This window comes from Leptosomus discolor, chromosome 2 (assembly GCF_034619465.1).
Source record: "Leptosomus discolor isolate bLepDis1 chromosome 2, bLepDis1.hap2, whole genome shotgun sequence".
NCBI classification, from domain to species: domain Eukaryota; kingdom Metazoa; phylum Chordata; class Aves; order Leptosomiformes; family Leptosomidae; genus Leptosomus; species Leptosomus discolor.
This window is the reverse complement of record NC_141392.1, coordinates 41,110,964-41,135,468: the sequence shown is the minus strand read 5'-3', so window position 1 is coordinate 41,135,468 and position 24,505 is coordinate 41,110,964. Positions and strand designations below refer to the sequence as shown.

The 24,505-nt window shown below is 40.8% G+C and overlaps 1 protein-coding gene across 1 annotated transcript; it reads right to left on the bottom strand.

Moving 5' to 3' along the window:
* On the bottom strand, positions 1-24,505 carry OPN3 (opsin 3). Its single transcript, XM_086460948.1, has 4 exons — positions 24,154-24,505; positions 6,457-6,776; positions 3,281-3,532; positions 1-264 (listed from the first exon to the last, which is right to left on the bottom strand). Exons 1-4 carry the CDS (start codon positions 24,503-24,505, stop codon positions 1-3), a joined length of 1,188 nt encoding a protein of 395 aa, XP_086317074.1.

The window sequence follows — 24,505 nt, the reverse complement described above, 5'->3', positions numbered from 1 at the left end:
CTATAGTGGCTTTACTTGGATGACATTTACTTTTGTCTCATTGTGTTTTCTGTTGTCATCTATTTGCTGAGTGTCATCGCTGGTGATAATAAAAATGATAGAAGAAGAGCTGAAAGTCACTTTCTTCTTTGGCCTGTCCCCTGCTTTCTGAGACATAACTATTGGTCGTATTGGTTTGTCATTCCCTGTTGCTGGTGTCTCTTTCACAGTCCTCTGGAATCTCATCAGGCGAAAGCACAGGAGTTGCAAAAGGCACCGTCGAAACTGCAAGAGAGAATAAATAGAATGAAGTTACAACTTCCTAAGCATTCGCTTCCTAAGCGTTCATTATCACATACAATCCAGTGAAGACAGTAGTATAGTAAATGACTCAAGATACCAGATTTCTGTGTATCTCCACCTTGTTCTGAGTTAGTTTCAGTGCTGTAACAAACATGGTGGCTTTTTCGTGGGTACTGCTTTTTACTTTACACCAGAGCTGAATAGGATCACCTAGGCAGTAGAGGGCACTGAAAAGCAATTTAATATTTTACCACCAGCAGCCTCTGCAGTCGACAATCTGCAACGAACAAGAGGACTAGGCTCCAAAGTGTGCTACAGGTATTGCTCCTGTATTCAAAAGCCACACATTTGATCTAGCAGGGGAAGAATATTCTCAGAAACACTTCACAAGAGGATGCGGAAGGAAGGAACAATAAGAGGAAAGGGATACAAAGTGATGTTTTCTTCCTTTTAAGTAACTCCAGGATGTGGAATTTTAACAAAAGCATTTAAAGTCACAGATGTAAAATGAAATTTCAGTGGTTGGAACACAGAAATAAAATATTCCCATTGAATATGGAAGGAACGGAAGAAGTGTTTCAACTAACTAGAAGCCACTTATGATACAGGAAGCATGTTCTACCTTGTGACTAAGTAATGCAAGGTGTTCAGTAAAAGCTCGCACCAGTATATAGAATGATAATTCCAGTAGTAGCACTGTTTTAAATGCTCCAATTATAGTTTCCCCTTCACAAAGCAAAGCATTCAGGGTTAAAGGATGCACTCATTTGGTAGTTCCGTGTCTGCGCACATCTAAAGCTCAAATATGATCCTTTGGGGAAATTCTCAGGTTTTACAAGAAATGAGTGGGCAGCTTCCTCTTCTTTTAATAACCCATAACAAGACATGCCTGGAATGTATGAAGAGGACTTCAAAAAAGAAACCTCAAAAAAACCCCACACCAACAAACTGGGGGGCAAGGGTGGAACAACCCACCTTTTCTCTGAAAAGGGAGTAGGACATCTTTCTCAACAGCCTTCCATTAAACTCTGTTAAGAATTATTCTGCATTATCCTGCGTGGCCCGTGATATTGTTTTTCCAGCTGTTATGCAAGAAGCCTCCAACATGCCAGTTTGGTACAAGGTTTTGTTATAAGAAATTAATCCTACTCTGACACAGAGGAGGCAATAGGTCCTGTTGCGAAGGGGACCTAGAGAGTTACAAGATGACAGAGAAAGATAATTACGTGCAAGTGAATGGTCACGTGGAGGCCTTGAAGATTTCAGAAATAATGTGGTACCTCCGAGTAGCACAGAAGTGAGAAAGCACAAGCACGTCAGAACAGGTCAGATAGAGGAAGGATATTACAGAGAAGAACTGGGTTTAGGATTCCTTCTGAGGGCAAAATAACCCAGAAGATATGCAAAAATACTATAGTTTTGGTCTTAACCTGGAATTAGGGGTGAATGAGATGTACCTGACAACTCATCTCCAAGAAGCACGTTCAGCTGATTTGTTCTCATCCTGGCTATGACTTTACTGGCATTGTATCTGGTACCAGTTTGATTTGCTTCTGGGTATCAGAACCTACAAAATCTTTTTCAGATAAACTATTCAGCCTGACACCTAGGTACATAGTAAGTGCCACTGTATTAAAAAAATCACTCTGTTGAAAAATACTCTTTTTGAACATGATTGTTGTCAGCTCCCCATGTCCAGGCCAGCTCTGATATCATGCAGCTGTCTATAACCTTGGAGTAGCCTACTGTGAAATGACCTGTGGGGAAGAGCTGCAAGATGCCACATGGCGGGCCTCCTGCCTTCACTCAGGAACAGCATTTAAGCTCATCCCTGCCCTTGGTCCTGGCCTGAGCCGCACTGTAGACTTTGCCTGGCTGATCAGACCCACTGATTTGGCTGCCATGTCCCTACAGACTGCTGGCTGGCCCAAGCTGCTGCCTGGCAATTGCAAACCACTGTAGGAAACCACAGAAAATTCCATCTCTACAATGAGCTAAAGGTAATGAAAACTCAAGGAAATCCTTCTAGCAATTATTCATGGTGTTTTACCCTTTGTCAAGTGACACTATTAAACTCCAAATATCTTTAACTCTATAGAATCTTGGTTTCATAAGTTTACAATATGCATGTTACACTTCCAGTTAGTGTTCTGGGTTATAATGAAGCTATTTTAATGTCTAAATGAATTAATCAACACTGCTTAACTGCATTCAGTGGTTATCTTCATAGTACTGATGAATTACAGAAAGATGTATAGTTTTCTAGTTTCCATGTATTTGACATACCACTCATAACTCCAAATACTTCCATTCTCTCTTTGCTCTGTAAAGCTCTGAAATTAGCTAGTTACCACCATTAAATCATCAGTCTACTTTTCATAATGAAGACTACAAAAGCAGACAAAACCAAAAACTTGTTTCTCACAGATAAGTATGCCTTCTTAACAGTGTATAATTTGTCTCCAAAAAACATTGCACTGTCATCCACATGAGATTCTGGCTTTGAATACAATGAAGCTCTGAGAGATATTACTGGTGTAATATTCGAAATACTATGCTGAGTTGTTCAGTCCTTGTGTTGCCATAATGGAAAAGTCAGAGGCAAGTTTTTTTCTTTCTAAAAAAGAGACACCAGATATTCTGAATTATCCCTGATGGAGTTCTGTTGTGGTAAGACAGTGATGCAGATGAGGTTTTCTAGTTGTAATCCATTTCATGGGTAAACTGTCAAAATTAGACACTTAAATTTTGACACTCCTTCCTATTCCTTTCATGTGAGTGCTCCTGTGTGAATTCAGACATTTAAAATCCAATTTCTGGTAGTACTTTAAGGACCATCAGGGATTTTAATTCTACTAGATCTTTACTATTTAGCCTAGCTGTTCCAATTTCTTTAAAAAATCTAGGCTTTACAGATTAAAGTAAATCAGATGAACTCCAAAACTGTGGCATTTGCTACTAATTAATAAAATTTTTAAAAAATCTTTAATGTACCTACCTTTCTACTCATGAAGATATAGATGACTGGATTATAAGCAGTGCTTGACTTGGCAAAGAAAGATGGGATGATAGCTACTGTTGGAGTTACAAGGTTGCTATAGCCATATGTTATCAGGAGGGAGACCACTGCATAGGGCATCCAACAAATAAGGAATGTGGAGATCATTAAGAAACACATTTTAGCCACCTTCTTTTCATATTTTAGAAGTTTGATCACTTGAACAGTCTGGAAATCTTCCACAGAGCGAAGCTGTAAAAGAAAGAGATAAAATAGTAAAGTAAAATAGCTCTATATCCTACTTGAAACTGAATAGTTCTACATTTATTTATAAATAACTAATTTGCTAATTTAGTTTTAAGCACAGACACTATACACCTTGTTTTGTGTACCACAAATTCTTCTAGAAGTTTACATCATGCTCCCCAGACTTTTACTGTGCATATTAAGTGTAAAAATATAATCTGAGGAAAAAATAGAATAGCAAATATACTGGAAAACAACAAATCCAGTGACGAAAACACACTGCACTTATAGTAAGTATTTTGGAAACCTAACTTGCCCTCATCCACTGGCATAAACAAGTTCAGTTTACATTTAGTTGTCCTTTGTCTGACTAGACAATCCTGCAGAGTTGTGTCATCAGCGATCTTTAGAGAAGAAAAGTTCATAAATAGATTTCTTTGTACTGCTCTGCTGCTTAGTTTGTTAGCCTAAAATTATGAAATCTCTTTTTAAAGCAGAAAACTAGGCAACCAGTTCCCAGCATTATCTGAGTGAGACATAAAATGTATAAAAGATGGGACATGTACATGACCATTCTCCACAACAGTTATCAGTTGTGCTACTAGTGCTGACCACAAACTTGAATGGGTCCAGACTAATTAGCCACAGAATACGAAACATTAACACTTTCTGACACTAAAGATCTGGACTGAATTAAAATGGGTTACCTGGAAAACTGCTTTAACAGGGCTTAATGTCCACTTGGAAGAGTACTACAGGGTTATTTTCTCAGGAGTGGTGAGGAGGAGAGTTCTTTAATTAAGAGAACTGCAGTTTTTCCACCCTTTCAAGGGAGGATCTGATGTGGATTAGTAAGCATGAGTAGTTCCCTAACCTGTCTCACAGAATCACAGAATGTTAGGGGTTGGAAGGGACCTCGAAAGATCATCTAGTCCAACCCCCTGCCAGAGCAGGACCACCTAGAGTAGATCACACAGGAAAGCATCCAGGCAGGTTTTGAATGTCTCCAGAGAAGGAGACTCCACAACCCCTCTGGGCAGCCTGTTCCCTCACAGTGAAAAAGTTTTTCCTTATGTTCATGTGGAACCTCCTGTGCTCCAGCTTGCACCTGTTGCCCCTTGTCCTATCATCAGTCATCACTGAGAAGAGCCCAGCTCCATCCTCCTGACACTCGCCCTTTATGTATTTATAAACATTGATGAGGTCACCCCTCAGCCTCTTCTCCAAGCTAAAGAGACCCAGCTCCCTCAGCCTTTCATCATAAGGGAGATGTTCCACCCCCTTAATCATCTTTGTGGCTCTGCGCTGGACTCTTTCAAGCACTTCCCTGTCCTTCTTGAACTGAGAGGCCCAGAACTGGACACACTATTCCAGATGTGGTCTCACCAGGGCAGGGTAAAGCAGGAGGAGAACTTCTCTCAACCTACTGACCACACCCCTTCTAATACGCCCCAGGATGCCATTGGCCGTCTTGGGCACGAGAGCACATTGCTGGCTCATGGTCATCCTGCTGCCCACCAGGACCCCCAGGTCCCTTTCCCCTACGCTACTCTCTAACAGCTCAGTCCCCAACCTGTGCTGGTACAAGGGGTTGTTCTTTCCCAGATGCAAGACTCTACACTTGCCCTTGCTATATTTCATTCAATTTCTCCCAGCCCACCTCTCCAGCCTGTCCAGGTCTCACTGGATGCCAGCACATCTTTCTGGTGTGGCAGCCACTTCTCCCAGTTTTGTATCATCAATAACTTGCTGACAGTGCACTCTGTTCCCTCATCCAGGTCACTGATGAATATATTGAATACTACTGGTCCCAGTACCGACCCCTGATGGACTCCACTAGTTACAGGCCTCCATTGACCACAACTGTCTGACTTCTTTCCTTCAACCAATTCACCATCCATCTCACCACCCGATCATCCAGACCACATTTCCTCAGTCTAGCTGCAAGGATGCTGTGGGAGATGGGTGTCAAATGCTTTACTGAAATCAAGATAAACCACATCCACTGCACTACCATCATCCATCCACTTGGTTATGTCTTCATAAAGGGCTATCAGGTTGGTCAAACATGCCTTCCCCTTGGTAAAGCCATGTTGACTGCTCCTAATGACACTCTTATGCTTGATATGCCTAGAGACGGCGCTGAGGATAAGTTGTTCCACCACTTTTCCAGGCATGGAGGTGAGGCTGACTGGTTTGTAGTTACCCAGGTCCTCCTTCTTGCCTTTTTTGAAGACTGGAGTGACATTTGCTTTCCTCCAGTCCTCAGGCACCTCACCTGTTCTCCACAACTTACCAAAGATGATGGAGAGTGGTCTAACAATGACTTCTGCCAGCTCCCTCAGCACCCGCAGGTGCATCCCATCAGGGCCCATGGATTTATGTATGCCCAGATTGCTTAATTAATCCCTAACCCAGTCCTCACCAACCAAGTCAAACTCCTCCTTTATCCTGACTTCCTCTGGGGCCTCAGGGGTCTGGGACTCCTGAGGACAGTCTCAGTACAGCAGTACAGACAGAGGCAAAGGCAGCATTCAGTAACTCTGCCTTCTTTGTATCCTCTGTCACCAGGGCACCCGCCTCATTCAACAGTGGGCCTACATTGCCTCTAGTATTAGCTTTGTCTGCAATGTATTTGAAGAAGCCCTTTCTGCTGTCCTTGACCTCCCTTACAAGGCTTAACTCCAAGGAGGAGTTAAGCCTCCCAGTAAAACTACACAACAAACAGACCTTGGTAGCTCTAGGTTGGTTCTCCTCCAACCCTACATCTTTTCTAGTGGTCTGTGACATGGATGAACATTAAACATTCAAAAGTTTGAATAGGAAGTGAGTGTGCAAATTTACGCTCTTATCCAAGCTTAATACACAGTATCAACATTTTTCACCAAAAATATTACATCAAGGGAAGTCTTTTATTTGAATTAACTTACCATTCTTACTGCATATAGAATATGGCCGTAACAATACGCCATGATCCCAACAGGTGCTACTAGACAGCCAAGGAAAAAAAGGAGCACAAAGGAGGTATCATTGGGGTCTTTTGACTTCCAGTCCACTGAGCAACTTAATCCATGAATTTCCAGTGTGTATCTGTTCCAGCCCAAAAGAGGTGCTCCAGTCCAGGCTAATGAGTAGATCCAGATGTATGTGATAGCCCGCCAAGACCAAGAGAAGTCAATCACTTTTGCATGAACTACTCTAATGTAGCGTTCATAGGCAAGAACAGTAAGAGTCATAATTGAAACAATTCCTATAAGAAAAATAAAGAAAATCAATTAAATCATTCACAAACATTTCAAATTAGACTGAAGTCCTCTTGATAAATGTTTCCTTTGCTAGCAGGTTAACTCAAAATTAGCTTGCTCATACTATATTTCTAACACCAATTAGCTTTCTGGGTGACACCCCGTTGCTCACTAACTACCAACTCAAACAGTGTCACTAACTTCAGAACTATTCCGAGTATGGTTCTGGCACCTGACCCATGATGTACAATGGCCAAGAAGTAGGACAAGTAAAAAAAAAAAAATAAAAAAAATACCAAAGACCAAGTTAATACTCCTTCCTAAACATTACTTCATTAAGTGAGAGATCATGCTCCAAGGGTTTTGTTGTTGTTGTTGGCAATTGTTGTGGGATTTTTTGTTGCTGTTAGGTTGGGTTTTTTTTTAAAGAAAAAGCTGCCATATAGAAAGTGAGATAATCAGCAATACCATGATCTGTTAGAAACCTAGGGAATACAGAGCTGAGACTGAAGTCAAAGAAAGCCTTCAAAAATTGAGAGCATAGATATGCACCTTTAACGTGAACAAAATGATCAGGAATTTCAGCTTCTATCAAGATTTCTTCTAAGTATTTGCATTCCAAAAAACAACCAGGAAAGCAAAATGTTACGTTGCTGAAGGAGTCCCATCTGGAAGATGTTATTTTGAGTGTCCTTTCCTATCTTGCTGCTATCATTAAAAAAAAAAATCACAGTCTCAACTATTTGTATACTTGTTTCCTTTCCTGTTCACCTCAACCCCACTACGTACTTACTAACATGTTATGACAGAAATCACAAGTCACCTATCCAGACACTTTTATAATTTAATGAAGCCAAGGCAATTCTGTCTTGATTAAGATAGAAGGATTTCTGTTTCAATGGTCTCTGAAATTTGATGACCACAAACCAAACTGCCCATCAGGCACGTGTCAGTCACCTGAAATCTGTTTTGATTTAGTCCTCAATATACACAGCCTCTTAAACAACGAAAAAGTGTATTTCACTGCACTCTGTGAGGTTATACAAATATCTGTGTTTAAATTTGTGTACATTTTATCTAATGTGAATCACAAGTATTCTGTCACACATATGCACAGCATTTAATTTCTTCAAGTACATTCATATTTGTCACAACACGCACTTATATAGCTGTGAGGTTAAACATGCAGGTTCCACTGCCAAAGACAGAATAACCATTATATCCAGCAGAAACCTTCAAAAGATATCACAGATATATGATCTCACTTTGAAAAAAGGATAAGCATTTAAGAAAGACAGATTAATAGCGCACTCAAGCACCAGCAACATGGATTTTAGGAAGGCAACTAAGAATAACAAAATCTAAAGCAACATACAGCCTCTGTGTCGAGGCATTCAACAGAAAAACCAGCATATTACTAACCAAGTATCTCACAGTACAGTATGCTTTACAGGATCCTTTTTTACAGGTGATGAGGTTAGAGAGCCTTCTTGATTAACAGGAAGGATTTCCCACTCTAAAGGTAAACATGCCACTTTCTTGTCATGGCTGTCTTTGAAATAAAACAATGAACTTTTTATTTTAAAATGTAAATTTTTGGCTAGCGTTATCTTTAAACCTTCATCACAAATAGAAGTAGATACTGCTGGGCATGCAGAACACAAGGCATACTGCTTTCATGGTTAGTTTTGAGGTTTTTTTTTTCCTTGTATAAGTCATTGCTATTTGTTTTCATAGCTTGAAAGAGAAATCTGATAGCAAATGTGGACTAGATGGTTTCCAAAAGACTTAAGGTTTGTTTGTTTGCTGTCTGTTTTAAATTAAATCCATAGGAAGTCCTTCAGCCCTAACATGCTGAAAACACATTGAAGAATGCAATCTAAGCATGATCTTAGCAGGAATTAGAAAATAATTACAAAACTATATAGGTACTATTCTACACTTATACTAGCTCAGGTAAACGCTTTATATAATTAAATGCAGTCTACCTCCTCAAGACAAGATAAGGCAATGTAAGTCCACCTCCCATTTCTCTGTGCCCAAAGACTAGGAATTACAAAATTTTATGTGATGGTTGTTAAAATAATTCACAGACATGTTTATGGAGAAAAATTCGCATCACTCAACTGCAGGCTCAGTTTCCTTACATAGTACACTGAAGCTTTGTCTGTGATCAGTGGAGAGAAAGAGCAGCTCCTCAGGATGGTGAGTCAGAATTCCTAAATTAACCTCTTGCTCTTTACCACCTTCCTTCTCCCTACAATGGTATTCGATGACTAATGACCTTGTGTACTCTTAATATTTCCCCATCAATTTTTATATGAGTACTGAATTCTGGCCATGACAAAGTAATCAAAAGCACACACACTTGGTTGAAAATAGAGGTGTTCAGAAGTAGTATTTTATTGAGTCCTTGACATTCTCAAGGAAGTCATTCGAAGCTCAATATCTCTAAAAATTGATACTTAGACATAGATCTTTGAAGTTTTAGATCAAGCCCCTTTCAGTCTGAAAACAGTGTTCTTTAAAGGGATACCTGAGTTTTCTACCTGAACTGTAAAAGGGACCTTGGTTAGCCCGGTGGGCAGCATGTACTGAAATGCAAATCCCTGTTCTGTTGGTATTAAGGAAGTGTTTGGTAGCATGCAGGCATGAAGCAAGAAATGCAGGTCACAGCATATTACAGTAAATTTCTCTTTGACAGGATCTCTACTGTAACAAGGTCATAGCTGTAAGAGTAGAGGTTGAAGTAGTTAACCATAAAAATAGAAACTGGAAACAAAATGTCTTTGCAGGATAGGACAAAACGCAGGAAATTTTGTCCAAAAAATGCCCCTTGTGTACTGTGGAACGATGGCTGCCTGTTTATTTTTGGTAGACGAAGTGCAGAAATATCTGTAAGAACAGAAATAGTGAGATCTGACGTAAGGAAATGAGTATTAAAATATGTATTGGAAAGATATGGTCCATAGCTAAGGGGGAAAAAAAAAAAAAAAAACCACAACACATCAGATCTGATGGAGGGTACTGTAGGTAATGCTGTTTAAGATGAGGTTTTGTCTTTCTTATTACTTCTGCAGTGGGCTACATGACAGAGGAACTCATAGAACAAAATTTCAGTGTGTTCAATGGGTAGAAGCTATCTTGCAAGTGTGCATCACATCTAAGTAAACATGTTTTAAAATGTGCAGATAAGCACCTTTTAGCTCTTGGATGACAGTTTACCAATAAACTACTTTTACTGAATGAGCAGAACTGAACTACAGGCATCATTTCTCAGCATTAGGACATTGCTGAGTGGAACAGAAATAGCTAGAGGGACAACTTCTGAGTAGTGTCATCAGCATTTCAGAAGCTATTTAACTCACAGGAATCTCTAAGGTTGCACTGCTTTTTTTGCTCTCCCCTCCTTTAATGTAAAAAAAAAAAAAAGTGTATGAAATACTACTATACTCCCATAGATTGCAAGTAACTTTGTTAAGAGTTCTAAATTTGATTGTCCATCTTTTTAATATAGAAATTCTATAGAGTAACTCTCATGACTTAAGTTAAACACTCATTACTCCATAAGAATCTAGTAGCTGGTCTTTTTTTAGAACTGTTTCCATATACTTGACATTAGTCCCAGGCCTTGGGAACAAAAATCCAGGTTGATGCACAAACACAGACCCACCATCATTGAAGGAAGAGTTGGTATGTGAACTGTTACAGGAGCTTGACCCCTAGAAATTGATGGACCTTGACATTATCCACCTGAGGATGTTAAAAGAGCTGGCTGATGTCCTTGCAGGGCTACTCTCCATAATCTTTGAGAAGTTGTGGAGATTGGGGGACACCCCAGAAGACTGGAAGAAGGCTAAAGTAACTCCCATCTACGAAAAGGGCTTAAAGGAGGATCCAGAAAATTACAGGCCCATCAGTCTTACTTCAGTCCCTGGGAAGGTTAGAGAATGAATCCCCCTGGGGACTATCAGAAGGCAAATTAAGCACGTGATTGGGAAAAGCCAGCACAGGTTCATGAAGGGCAAATCATCCTTGACAAACCTGATCACCTCCTATGACAAAGTAACCTGCTCGGTTAACATGGGGTGAGTGGTGGATGTTGTCAACCTGGATTTCCCCAAGGCTTTCTATACAGTTTCCCACAGCCTCCTCCTTGGGAAACTGATGCGTTACAATCCAGACAAGTGGTGTGGGCAGTGGGTGGGGATCTGGCTGACAGGCTGCACCCAGAGGGTGGTGGTAAATAGCTCCTTTTCAAACTGGCAACCTGTCGCAAGTGGGGCCCCGCAAGGATCGATATTGGGTCTAATGCTGTTTAGTATCTTCCTAAGTGATCTGGATGATGGGATCACATGTACCATGATGAAGTTTGCTGATGATGTGAAACTGAGTGGGGAAGCAGACACTTTGGAAGGGAGAGCCACCCTGCAGGAACAGCTAGATAGGCTGGAGGAGCAGGCTAGCAAGAATCTTATGGAGCTCAACAAGGACAAGCACAAGGTCTTGCACCTGGAAAAACATCATCCAGGAGCGCAGCACAGGCTGGGATCTATCCAGCTGAGGAGCAGCTCTGTGGAAAGGGACCTGGGGGTCCTGGTGGACAACAAGCTCAATATGAATGAACAGTGTGCTGCTGGTGCGGCAAAGAAAGCCAACAGGATGCTGGGTTGCATCAACAAGGGCATCACCAGCAGAGACAAAGAAATCATTATCCCGCTCTACTCAGCACTTGCCAGACCACACCTTCAGTTTTGGTCCCCACTACACAAAAAAGATGTGGACAGGCTGGAGAGGGTCCAGAGAAGGGCCACAAAGATGATCAGAGGACTGGGAAGCCGGACATATGAGGAAAGGCTGAGAGAGCTGGGTTTGTTCAGCCTTGAGAAAAGAAGGCTTAGGGGAGACCTTATCACCATGTTCCGGTATTTAAAGGGTGCCTGCAAAGAAGATGGAGACTCCCTTTTCACAAGGAGTCACATGGAAAAGATGAGGGCTAAGGGGTACAAGTTACTCCTGGGGAGATTCCGATTGGACAGAATTGGAAAGTTTTTCACAAGGAGAACAATCAGCCTTTGGAATAATCTCCCCAGGGAGGTGGTAGATTCCTCAACATTAGACACTTTTAAGATCCAGTTGGACAGGATGCTGGGCCACCTTGTCTAGACCGTGCTTTTGCCAAGAAAAGGTTGGAGCAGATGATCCTTGAGGTCCCTTCCAACCTGGTACTCCATGATTCTACAAATACCTTTATTAGTGTACTGCATGATTTGATGTCTTTTTTCAAAAAGAAATAAAGCTTGCAAAAATCTGTACAAGACAAAACTTATTTTGATTTTACTGTGTAAAGTCAGTGTAGTTTGATGGTTAAGCCTGTTGATTTCAAGGTTTCAAATGTTATTACCACAAGTTGTTTAAGCCCTCAATATAGAAGCAGCTGCACAACTCTCAGTTATACCACAAACTGGGGAGCTCTGGCTTTTGGTAGAAATAAAGACTGTAATTCTCGGCAACAGTCTTCCAGCTTGTAAGAGTTTCAACTATTTCTTTATTCCTTACTCTAAAGTATAGACAAATTCTCAATAGGTAGAATCTTCAAAACTGTCAAAATGACTTAGGAACTTATGTTCCACTAGAAGTCAGTAATCATAAGGTCCAGTTTTGCATTGCGGGGCAGGGGAAATCCTTGGTTTTTAATACGACTTCAGTACAGACAAGGCCAAGACTAGAACAGAAAACAATTTGAATTCCCCCCCGCCACTATGCATCTTTTCCATTACGCATCAATACGCAAACAAAGTACATTTGATATTTCTAACAAAAACTTTGAGAAAGAAGCAGCACAGATTAGCCCGTGTAACTAGAATAGCCTGATGGACAGACCATTAAAATATGAACTGACTTTCATTATCTGTGAATGATCTGCAGCAACAACTGGAAACCTTACATGCTATTTGAGTTTCCCAGCTATTGGGAATTTCAGCTATTCTGTGTGCACACTTTGGGGCAACGAGTTTCATCATAAAAGCCATAAAAGCAGAAAGCGCCCAAGGGTCTTGTAGCTCTAAGTAGAGAGAGATGGAATATGCCTGCCACCTCCACACATAATGATACAAACTAATAAGACTCACAGTAGCAAAAATCTTGAAGAAGTCTGTTGAAACTCAACGCGCCACAGTCAGTGTGCAACATGCATTTTGACAGTCTGCAGCTTTTTCCATATGCTGATAGCACTGTCAAATTACAACCAAATTTCTACACAAGATGAAATAAAAAAATATTTAGTAACTTACTTATATCTTCTTTGGGTAATTACCTGTACCTCCACTGCACTGATCCCAAGTATGGAAAACTTATTAAATGAGAAGTGGGGAAGGGAGATATTATACATTTTGGTAGGTGAAATTAATTTAATTGGAGATTAGCGCTGATGTCAAGAGATAGTTTCAAGCAGCATTTGTGATACATTCAACATTCTAGAGAGTACTGCTAGAACTTTACAGCTCTTGGTTATGATTAACAAACGAAAGAGTTGCATTTCCTTTTCCGATTATTTTAAGTTAGTTACTTTTTCCCCCCTGACAATCTAGGATTCTATTAAATCTGCTTTGTTAACCTATTAATGCCAATAACAAGATAGCCAACAAATACAACATCTAAAGATGCAGCTACAGAGTTAATTGTTAAATCTACATATAAAGTCATAGCTTTCATGAAGTAACCAGAGTTTTTCACAAGACCTACCTAGATACACAGTTCAAAGGGTTCAGTAAGAAGTCATTCATTTTGAAATCACCTACTAATGGATTTAAGGGCTCATTTCTTAAAGAGCCTGCTTTAATCAATTCCTGCTCCTAACAGACTTATTTGCAGAGGTCTAGAAGTCAGTCTTTAATCCAACTTTCCATCTTTAAAGAAAATAGGTTTTGAACCAATAATAACTATCAAATCAGCTTGCAACATACATGCTTATCAGTTTGCCCCGAAGCCAAAGATGTTATAACAAAAAATGTTCTGTAAAAGCTAATCCTCTAGATTGATGTGATTTGTTTTGCAAGATAACTAGCAGAAGTGTAAAAGTGGTTTCAGATACACAGTTAAAGCCTGAAACAGACATATAAAAATTCACCTTTGCATCAGTTTCTTTAGATGTAGTGCATATTTGCTTGCTGTCCAGATTTTTCCCAGCAAACGTCAATGAAGCCATAGAGAAGTCTAAGTGAAGTTTATTATGGTTCACTGCAAAGAGTTCACAAGTGAATCCTGAAGTCTTCGTTCAAGCAAAATTTATATTAAAATTAATGGAGCCTCTGTACAGAAGGACTTAATCCATTATTCATTTTGGATTTTAATCCAAAGATTTCAGAATTATCTCATTCTATATTAGGCTCCACTTCAACATCTTTCAATCATCTTTCTACTCTTAAGTGATTTTTTCTTTTAAAACACTGTTTTATCATAAAGTTTATCTTGCATCTTAACAGCTCACTCTTTATGGCCAGTTCATAGTTCTGTATCTTTGCCCAATATTAACACTAAATGCTTATGTCAGGAAGGATGGAGGGAATGGTTAGATGATCACAGTTAAGGGACCTAAATGCAGGATTGTGTACAAAGCAATCAAAAGCACTGGTAATTTGTGGTTCAGAAAAACCTACTGAATTCATCTCAGTAAGATGCACATCTGAAATATGATGCATTTGGTGGATCTGATGGGATGTCTATACTGGGCATTAATTTACTGCTTTTTCTGTGGTCATTAAGCCTTCTTGGCATAACCTATACTTAAAAACAATTAGGGATAATGTACACCTGAAGCCACTTTGATTTTCAAACACTATGCAAGCCTCCATCAACATCATAATTTAGTTTAAACAAATTCGTATTTAAATTAGAGGAGAAAAGCAGTCTTATTTGCTATACCCTTCTTCTGTCTACTCACTGAACTTCTAAGCATATTTGAGCAGTACAGTATTAATTTCTCTACTTCCAGTCACAGTTGCATATTCAGATGAAAAATAACAAAGAAACTTGAAAGATTGCTTCTACTGTAAAAAATAATAAATTCATTATGCCAATCTGGGTTATCTAATTCCGGTTAAACCAGAAGTAAAACAAAAGTTTCAATTTGTATTAGCAACTGGAATCTCACACTACGGACAAGTGTTGAAAAAATTTACTGACAAGAGTGAAAAATACAACCTTCTCATTACGAATTTCATGGAGCAAAATACAGATCATTCCACCACCACCCCCAGTATGGATTAATTCTTAACATTGATTTCTCCACATTGATTCTAGCTGTGAAGTCAATCTTCAAAACAATCCCAGAGCTTTAACACTACAGAACAGGTGCTTTAACTACTCATATGCTAAGTAAAGCACCTAGGCAGGTAAGCATGTACCTGGCGACATTGTGGTAACTATCCCTACTATCAATGGTACTATGCTACAAAATTAAGCAGTTTATGGAACTCCATATCCTATGAGCTTGAGGCTCTCTGAGGCAGAGGAGGAGGGTGAAGATGGTGCTTGTGTGTTGTCCTCAATGTTATCTCATGATACATGGTTGCATGCATCTGGTATTCAGCTTTATGCTGGCTAAGTCGGCAGACTTCAGGGTCTCATCATACTCTAGTACGGATCATCTCTTTGCAAGGCTACATCCTGGGTATTTCACAAGATAGGCAGATGGAATATCTTTCAGGTATGTAGCATGTCTGGCCTGATGTCACAATTCCCCCACAGCACTCAGCTGGCACTTTCTGAGTGGAGCTATACCCTTGTGGAACAGTAGGAGCTGACTCCCAAAATTTTTAGCTAACACAGCAGGAATAAAAAAAATGTGTTACCTAGAGCAGACACACACACAAAATCTCATACAAGTAAAATATTTGTCACTCTCTTAAAGATTCCCTTAAGTCTGTTTTCAGAGCCATCCCTGTCATATCTCCCACTTACAGACATTAAGCCTGTCTCATCCTCTGTATTCCTCCATCTTTGGTATTTTTCAGTCTTGCTGCCTATGAACACATTCTTTCATATCACATGTTTTGGTGGAAAAGGATGGCAATACACGGCAGTAGCAAGTTCAACTACCGGTATTCTTCTTTGCACACCCAGAAATCAAACTGAAAGGCAAATCTATGACCGTAAATGATCTCAACTCACAGCTACCATGAAAGAAATGAGAATACAGCCCATTTGTACAAGGATAATGAAACTTGAAGCATCTCATACACATATCAATTGACGTATCTGTCACTACTGCTACATGGCACGTTCTGGTGCCAGTCCTTTCAATAAGTTGGCTTATTATCACCCCCTGAAGCAACCATCAATCTTTTGTTTCAAGCCATTATAAATTAGAGGACTCCATCTTCCATGCTCTCTCTCCTTCCCCCTTCCCCCCCCCCGCCCCATACATTGATTTTGGGTCAGTTTTGGTTGGCTAGTAAATGGCAGGTAACAAGCCCATTGTAACCACAGCATGCAACAGTGTTACCTGAGTTAAGTCAAAACTGGTCAGAGATTTGCCAAGAGCACAGATGCAAGCCTTTTTGTGCTGTCCCTACAGAAATGCAGTGCTTTGCACAATGCCATGTACTTTGGTGACAGTTCTCACCTGGAAGAACTTTGCCTTTTTTAGCCCACTACATGTTCACATCATGCATGTTTTTGCTCTGCTTCCAACTACCTCATACATGATTTATGCATGTGGATGGCTCCATTTTCCATGTACAATTCAGCTTTTGTGGCTTAGCACAGAGGCAAGCACTGAATTTTATCCTACTCCATTCCCCCACTCCACCTCACCCCAAGCAGCTTTTCTGGAAACGATTTATATTTCATTCCAAGTTGCCTATTTTAATATGATTAAATATGTGCTGATTAAAAAAAAATATCTGTTACAGAAAGCCATTATGGTTATTGTTTGGATATTAGCCCCTGAAACGAGATCCTGTACTTTTCTTCAAGCAAGTGAGAGATTAATCGTTACTTTGACTCTTAGCAAAAATATGCATTTTGAAAGCTTTTAGTTTTTACCTGAAACAAATTTTGTTATACTTAAAGCTTCTGGAGATACTTGAGATCTATGGATCTCAAGGCCCAAGATTCTGAGGGCTGATTTACTCTATTAGCAAATCAGTCTTCCTAACTCTTTCTGAAAGGCTTGACTGCTCAGTGTTTACAGATAATGCTTGTCTGACCTATAGATTTTCATCTCAGAGAATATTCCTATCTGTAAGTACTAATTACAAACATAAACACTCTGTGTTTAGGAACTACAGGTGATAGTTTTAGCTCTGATTTAAGCCTGGGCAATTACCCTAGCATGAATACAGTCATTCCCATTTAAGCTGCGTAGGTCAAATGTTGTAAAAGAAAAGTGTCTTCTTGTTTAAGCCGCTAGCTTGCAATTTCTATGTTGCAACTCCTCCTCTTCTCCAGTAGCCAGCCACTCAGAATCAGGGAGGAATTATAATCTATTTCTTGTTGTTTGCTTTGGTTTTGGGGAGTTTTTTTTGAAAGAAAAGCCTCATTTTTGCCTTTTTTAAATTGTTTTCCTACTGAAATATTGCATTTGGTGTAGATTTGATTATGTCTCATATATGATAATTATTTCTTCTGTACTGTTTTTTTCCAGGAGTCATATTAGTCTGGATACATCATTAAATATTTCAGGCTGCACACTATAGGTCACCATGGAGAACAGTGCAAAACACATCTGAGCTGCAGTGCATTGTCCCATACAATGTGTGTATTCTGACTTTATAACCCTCAATTAGAAAAATACTGCAAAGCCTTCAGAAGTGTTAATTTTCAGCTAGTTGTAACAACCACAACTGCTCCTGCCCTCTCCATGCAATATACAACTTGCATGCTTCGCCATGCTGCCCCCCTACAAAACATGGCTTGTGATTTGGACAGAAGGGTATGAGACATGTATTCCTGAAAACTGAGCATCTCTACAAAGCAACTACAGCATAACGTGGCAAGTGAGATTCAACTCTGAGACAGACCATGACTTCTGTCAAAGGACATATTATTTTCTATATCAATTAATCCTTGACCTACATCCAAGTGTTGAATTACTATTTTGCATACCTAATCAGAGGGGAATGCCACTCTTCAGCAATCTCTCCTCACCTCCTTCACATTTGAAAAGCTAGACAGCAGCAATTCAGTAGAAGGAACTTCTTGCCCATGGCAAGACAAGGTACAATTGCACTCTGTAGTTTTGTATTACAAAATATATAACCAGCCTATCTAAATTCAGCAATTAGGTATTACAATATGTTTGGGGCAACATCTATGTATCAATTCTAATTTTTCAACAATTTTTAGCATCTGCAGTCAAATCTAGGTAGATGAAAATCACTTCTCCTAGACACAGACTTCAAGTCTATTTTTATAGACACCTCTCCTATAAAACTACAGTGGAATTAATCACCTCTCCCATGTTCAATCCTGCAAGTGATTAATTCACTTCAAAAAAAAAAAAAAAATTGCTAAAGCTGAAAGCATGCTGATTGAGTCTCCAGCTGTCTGTAACAAAAGATCCTAGAACTGTCTGTTGAGTAACCGCAGAAAACGCTTTTAGCGAGATTAAATCAGTGCATATAACATACATTGGTAATGCAAGAGAGTGGCACAGGGCATCGTTTTTTCAGTGTGCAGAGAAGAGCCTTAGATGAAGTAGGTAACAATTATACCCAGACAAATGTTTTTGCTTTGGTTTAGAATAGGCTGTAACTGAAGCCAGGTCCACAGGACAGTCTCTGGCAATTAATCCTTATTTCAGTATTGTGTGTGTGTGAGAAGGGGGAGGGGGGAAATCAGCTTGCCTTAAAACAAATAACATAACCTCAGTTGTACACGCCGCAGCTTTTCACAGGGAAGTACAGTCTGTAAAATCGCTTACAAGTTTTCCCATCCTCCAGTTCACATTACTGTAATCCAGGTGCATGCTCCAACATTTACGTGGTAGCTCATCAAGATCTATCTGCCGTATACCAATAGTCACCTGTCCAGAAGGGTCATAATACTTTCAATTAATTTGACATTAAAAGCTGACAGTGTTTATTTACCGTTACAAGAACAGCTTACAGTTAGGAAAGACAGAGATCTCTAATCACACTTCAGTAACACTAGCCTTTCAATCACAAACAATTAAGGTTTAATAACACAAAGCCTACCCCAGAGTACACTCTTACTATGCAACCTTCTATCAAGAGACTGCCTCAGATACATGATTTTGATTCCCGTTCCTCAGGACCCTTCCTGTCATCAATCAGTTTTTCCACTCCTTTCTTCCCTTGCTCAATTAAACATATCAGAAAGTGTGAAAACACTACTGGCAGATGGTTTTGTTGCCATTACTGGTAGATGAAGTGATTTATGCTTCAGAGGCACACATGTATGTTCCACATGATCAGACCAGCTTATTTCTGAACCCTCAGGGCCTCTTCTTATGTACAGAAGGCATTAAAGCAGATATCCACTGCCTGTGGATGGGCAGGATACAAACTTCTGTTGTGCACATCAAGTTCTGCAACAGCCACTGCCATTTTAAAAAAATCCTGTTTGTTTGTGAAAAGCCAGCAGATGCACATAAAGATTATTATGCCCTAAGCCCGTGTTCCACAATTAAATTCTTGCCTCTTCAGGTAAGAGGCCTTGTCTGTTAACAAAGATATTTGGGTATGTTTAGCTGCCAAGTGTCTTCTCTAGCAATCACACCCAAAAACCTATGCTCTCAGTGACAGACAGCAAACCTCCCAAGCATGAGTTGTATTTAAATCAGGTAGAGATTACACAGATCTCTACTACTTGCAGCTTGCTTGACTACAGACAGGGAAAGAGTCACAAGCTTTCACGTAAGGAGAGGGTGGCAGACTTGGTGGGACCAGCATAGAGTTGACTGCACACCTCCATGGAAAGGTGACTCTTAACTGAAGTAGCTATCATATTCCATCAGATACATTACCTGTTAAAAAATGAATACTCAAACTCAGTATAACTAAATTAAATGGGAATTACTGTCTAAGACAAACAACCACATCACTGAAGCTTAGACTGACTTGTCAGTTAGTCATCTGATCTATGTCTTTTCCCCACACTAGTATATGGCATGCTAAGAATGGCATTGTAATAGCAAAGAGAAGCTCATCTCATGGCCTCTGCTGTGAAGACGTATGTACCTAAACTGTATCTTGACTTCAGAATTTAATGAGTAAAAGAAAATTGGGATTGTTACTTGTGTGACAAGGACAGATATCCAGTAGTCAAAATTATTAGTTTTGCACTGTAGCAAGCAGATCTCTGCACGTTCTAAAGGCTCCAGGAAAAGCTTTCAAGTCCCAGAAAAAAATAGTTAGCAATAGCATAAACACCAAGTTCCGAGTGCTACAACACAAGAAGCAGATATTACTACATGGGCTTGCCTAATGATAAAGTTACAGTAATGCAGAAGTAGACTATTGCAAGGAACACTAAAAATAGCTCTTTATTCCTAGACAGACAATCTGTAGTTCTGTTGCCACCTTCTCAACTGAAAAGTTTCAGAACATGAACATCCGCTTACAATGTCTAAGTTTGGGCACTCACATACCTCCAAACTCTAGACTGGCTGGTAAAGTAAGAAACACTTTTACAAAGGAAATTTTCAGATTCTTCAATCCAAAATTCCTAGGAGAAGTCTAGAGAGGGCCCTCCTTGTTGTGTGTGTGGGGGGGAAAGTTGCCGCCATTACATAACAAGGATTTCTGAAAATGTGGATGCTAGCAGTTTATTTTAAGCACACATTCCACCAACGTATTTAATCCTATTGACTTTCCTAAGAGGAACACAGAAATAGCTTGATCTTGGCTTTCAAAACAGTATAAGCAAAAAACTTGTAACAACACATGTGATAATTTAAAATAAAGCTGCCTGATCATGATTCTCAAAGTGATTCCCAATTATTAACTACAGTAACTGGAAAGAATCTGATTTTTGAAACTTGTTGAGAATTATCTCTGAATTTAAAGTAAAAGTCATATTTTTTAAAAAAGCAGCTTTAATCAAACTTGTTTACTGTCAGGGGAACCTCTCATTTATAGGTCAATGAATGCAGAAGACAGCTTACACCAAGTATTGGGGCTTAGGGGCTGTTCTTCCAAGTTAAAAAAAAAAAAAAGGAATTCTCTTATTTGACCTTATGTTTGTACCTGAAGGGCTGGTACAGAAAGCTCACATAGCTTTCATATACAAGTTCATACTCATGAATGTAATCACATAGCTGTAAATAAACAAGGTTTTGGTCATCTAGTGTAAAATGAGCTGGGTCCAATCCCAGGACATACCCACAGCAGTAAAGTAACCTCACAATACCTGTTATGATTTAATAGACTCCATATCCACTGTATCAGAACTACCAGAACTTTAGAAGTGTCTTTATCAGGTCACTGAGCACTGCAGTTTGAAAACTGCAAAGCTGTAACTACTCTGCTTAGTTAATGCGAATTTCACCTTTAAAAGCTGACAATTTTGTATGTCTTCTCATCAATGAATGTATTTTTTATTGCCTACAGTTCCTGGGGGAAGGGGGTGAGGGGGAGTGTTAAGCTTTACGAAGCACTGCTAGGCAATACATATACAAGACTTCCATTACATGACCTTCCCCACCACCCCACCCCACCCCCCCAAGTTAATAGCCGACTTGGGCTTTTACATACAAGAGAAGTGTATTGTATTTATAAATATAATACCTGTTTACTTTGTATGAACTCTTGGATTAGTATCTTCATCACCACCAAGGGGAAAAAAACAAGCAAACCAACCAATCAAAAAACCACACCACACACCAAAAACCTTCAAATTACTGCTCTCTTCAAAGACATAATACAAAATGAAAATAGAAGCTGTGGTGGCAGTAATCCAGATGGCAAACACAGTGTGATGGTACCTGCAGGGCATTTTTTTTTTTTCCCCTCAGTACTGACATGCCCCTGCTATCCTACTCAGTTAGGTGGGGAACGAATTATCTTCACAAACAAAAAAGAACAATCTTTCTGTTTCCAGCTGAGAATATGAAAAAAAATACTATGTACAAAAGGAAAGCTTAAGATTAGACATAGCTTTATTAGGCTAGCATCAAATTGTAATAATCAAGTTAAATATTTTCTATTACTTTAAATGGCAGCGGAAAAAGTCAATTCAGGCAGCAGATTTTCCTGAACTTTAAGTTGTGCATTTACTCTCCACACCCATATGACAAGCTACACATGAAAACACATTTTTCTAATACATCATTAAAAAATTCTTCCAACTAAAACACCCTATGGAAGAGGAAAATTATGTGACAAAGCACAGGAAAATGTAATTTTGCAAACCAGTGATGCTGGCTTGACAACTCTGTAGATAAGGCCCATGAATTTGCCTACATTTCCTCAGGAACAAATTTATTAAATAAAGGATGCATGAAAGCATCAACACTGAATATGTTTGTAGTGACAAGTTATGTACCACACTCCAAAATAAACACAAATTAAAAATCACGTGTGATCAAGCAATTTGCTTGCCCATTTATACCTCATTGTTTCTATCTGTTCTATCTTTGGAAGATAGTAAGATATTATTATATTTTTTAACATTAGCCCTACTATGCATCTTATTTTTTGACCCTATATGGAAAATGCCCTCATCAAAAATGGTAAATATAATATATAAGGGATAAAGATAGGAACAGATCTATACTTCACTTCTGTATAAGCTTAACGTTCAGCTGCCTGGCAGAATCTGGCTGGCAGATGCTTGAGTTTCTCGCATATTTGAACTGGCTGAGTGATGTAGACGGCCTTATGTTAGCTACGTTCTCTAGCACGTTCCCTGATAACACTAACAAACAAATGTCTGAGAGCTGTGCACGCAGAAATCATCCAATACCAAACCTTGCACAAATGGCTAATTATATCCTGCATACACCACAGCTTCCAAGGCATAAGGTTTTTGCTGCATTACACAGCAGCAGTCAAATCAATCATGAGCAATCATGCACTTTTGTCCCAGCAGCCCACCAAAGGCAGACTGTAGCGCCATGTGAAACAAAGGTTACATAGGAAAGCTACAAAGCTTACTGAAGATTTTAATTTGCCTTATTAGAGCCAATTTTCAGTGCACGCACGTTGCACAGGCACACTGTGAACTACCTCTGATTTATACACCTCTGCCAGAAAAAAGGATCTAACATGAGTTTAGATTTGGTTACCGATTGGCCAAATACTTACTTTCACCGTTAGAAACAACTCCTGTTCTTTTGCAGCATCCTTTATTAGTGAAAACAAAGCTGAACTAACAGACTGTACATACATAGCTGGACTGCAACCTATTCTTCTGCAGACTTCTGTAAAGGGTATGTATGAATTTTAGGAAAGAAAACAGTAAAAAGCTTACAGTTTTTGAAAATGGAAAGAACAGAATTACTCCTTCTGCAGTGCTAAAAATCCCATTTCACAGGAATAAGTGGTTTCCCAAAAACCAACTGTGACACTGTTACGACTGAAAGATAGTACTGGAATTTCACGTACGGGTAAAGACAGGCAAGGCACTGCCACACGCCGGGCAGCCTTACAGCCAGCCCAGCCCGGACAGCAAGGAGGGGGGCTGCACCCCTGGGCCAGGGGAGCGCTGCCGCGGGCCGCGCCAGCTTCCAGCAGTTCCACCGCGGCGGGACGCTGCCGACCCCGCAGCCAGAGCCGTACGTACGGGCTGCTCATCCACAGATTACTGCGTTTCCTCATATAAAATACAATCTTTTATGCTCATCAAGTCCGCGCACCACTCGGTCAACTCGGAGACCCCTTTTAACAACGCGTCTGTCTTTCCCCCTAAGTTTCCCGTCACACCGGCAAGGGCAGGAGGCCGAGACACAGACTCCCGAGGAACTTACCGTTTGCTCCGAGTCACGTTCCTCAGCACTGCCGACTTTCTTACCAAGGCGCCGCCGAGAGGGGGACCCCCGGCCCCGGCCCCTTCGCGCCGCCGCACCACCCCGCGGCCGCCCGCCGGGCCCCGGCCCCCCGCAGGGAGAGCGCCTCCTCCCGCCCCGCCAGGGCGCCGCGCACCCCGCCGGCGACGGTAGGCGGGCAGCGCAACCGAAATGGGACGAGGGGGCTCATCGAGGGGAGAAACTCCTGGAACGAAGCTGTGACGGACGCGCCGGTCGCTTGAGGGAGGGCGGGAAGGCGGCAGTCGGGGCGGGGGGACGTGAGGGCTGGGGACAGTCGGGGAGGGGGGGAACAGGGCGCGGGGCCCCCGGGGAAAGCAGGCAAGGAGACAGAGGGCGTCCGAGAGGAAGGTCCCAGCGGGACAGGAGGCGACCGTGGCCCCGTCACCCACCGAAGAGGCTGTTGCTGAAGCCGTCCCAGACGCAGCCGGCGGCGTCCCACACCCAGCGGCTCCTCAGGCAGGACATGAAGGTAAGGCTCACGCCGAAGACGGACACCAGCAGGTCGCTGAGGCTGATGTTGACGAGGAAGAGGTTGGTGGGCGTGCGGAGCCGCTTGAACTTGTAGTAGAGCACCAGCACCAGCAAGTTGTTGCACAAGCCCAGCATGCCGATGGTGGCGACGAGCAGCGCCAGCAGCTCGTACGTGCCGGCGCTGAAGAGGGGCCGCTCGCCCGGCCCCTCCTGCTCCGCCGCCGCGGGCTCTGGGCGGCTCGTCGTGCCCGTGCTGTTCCCCGAGTGCAT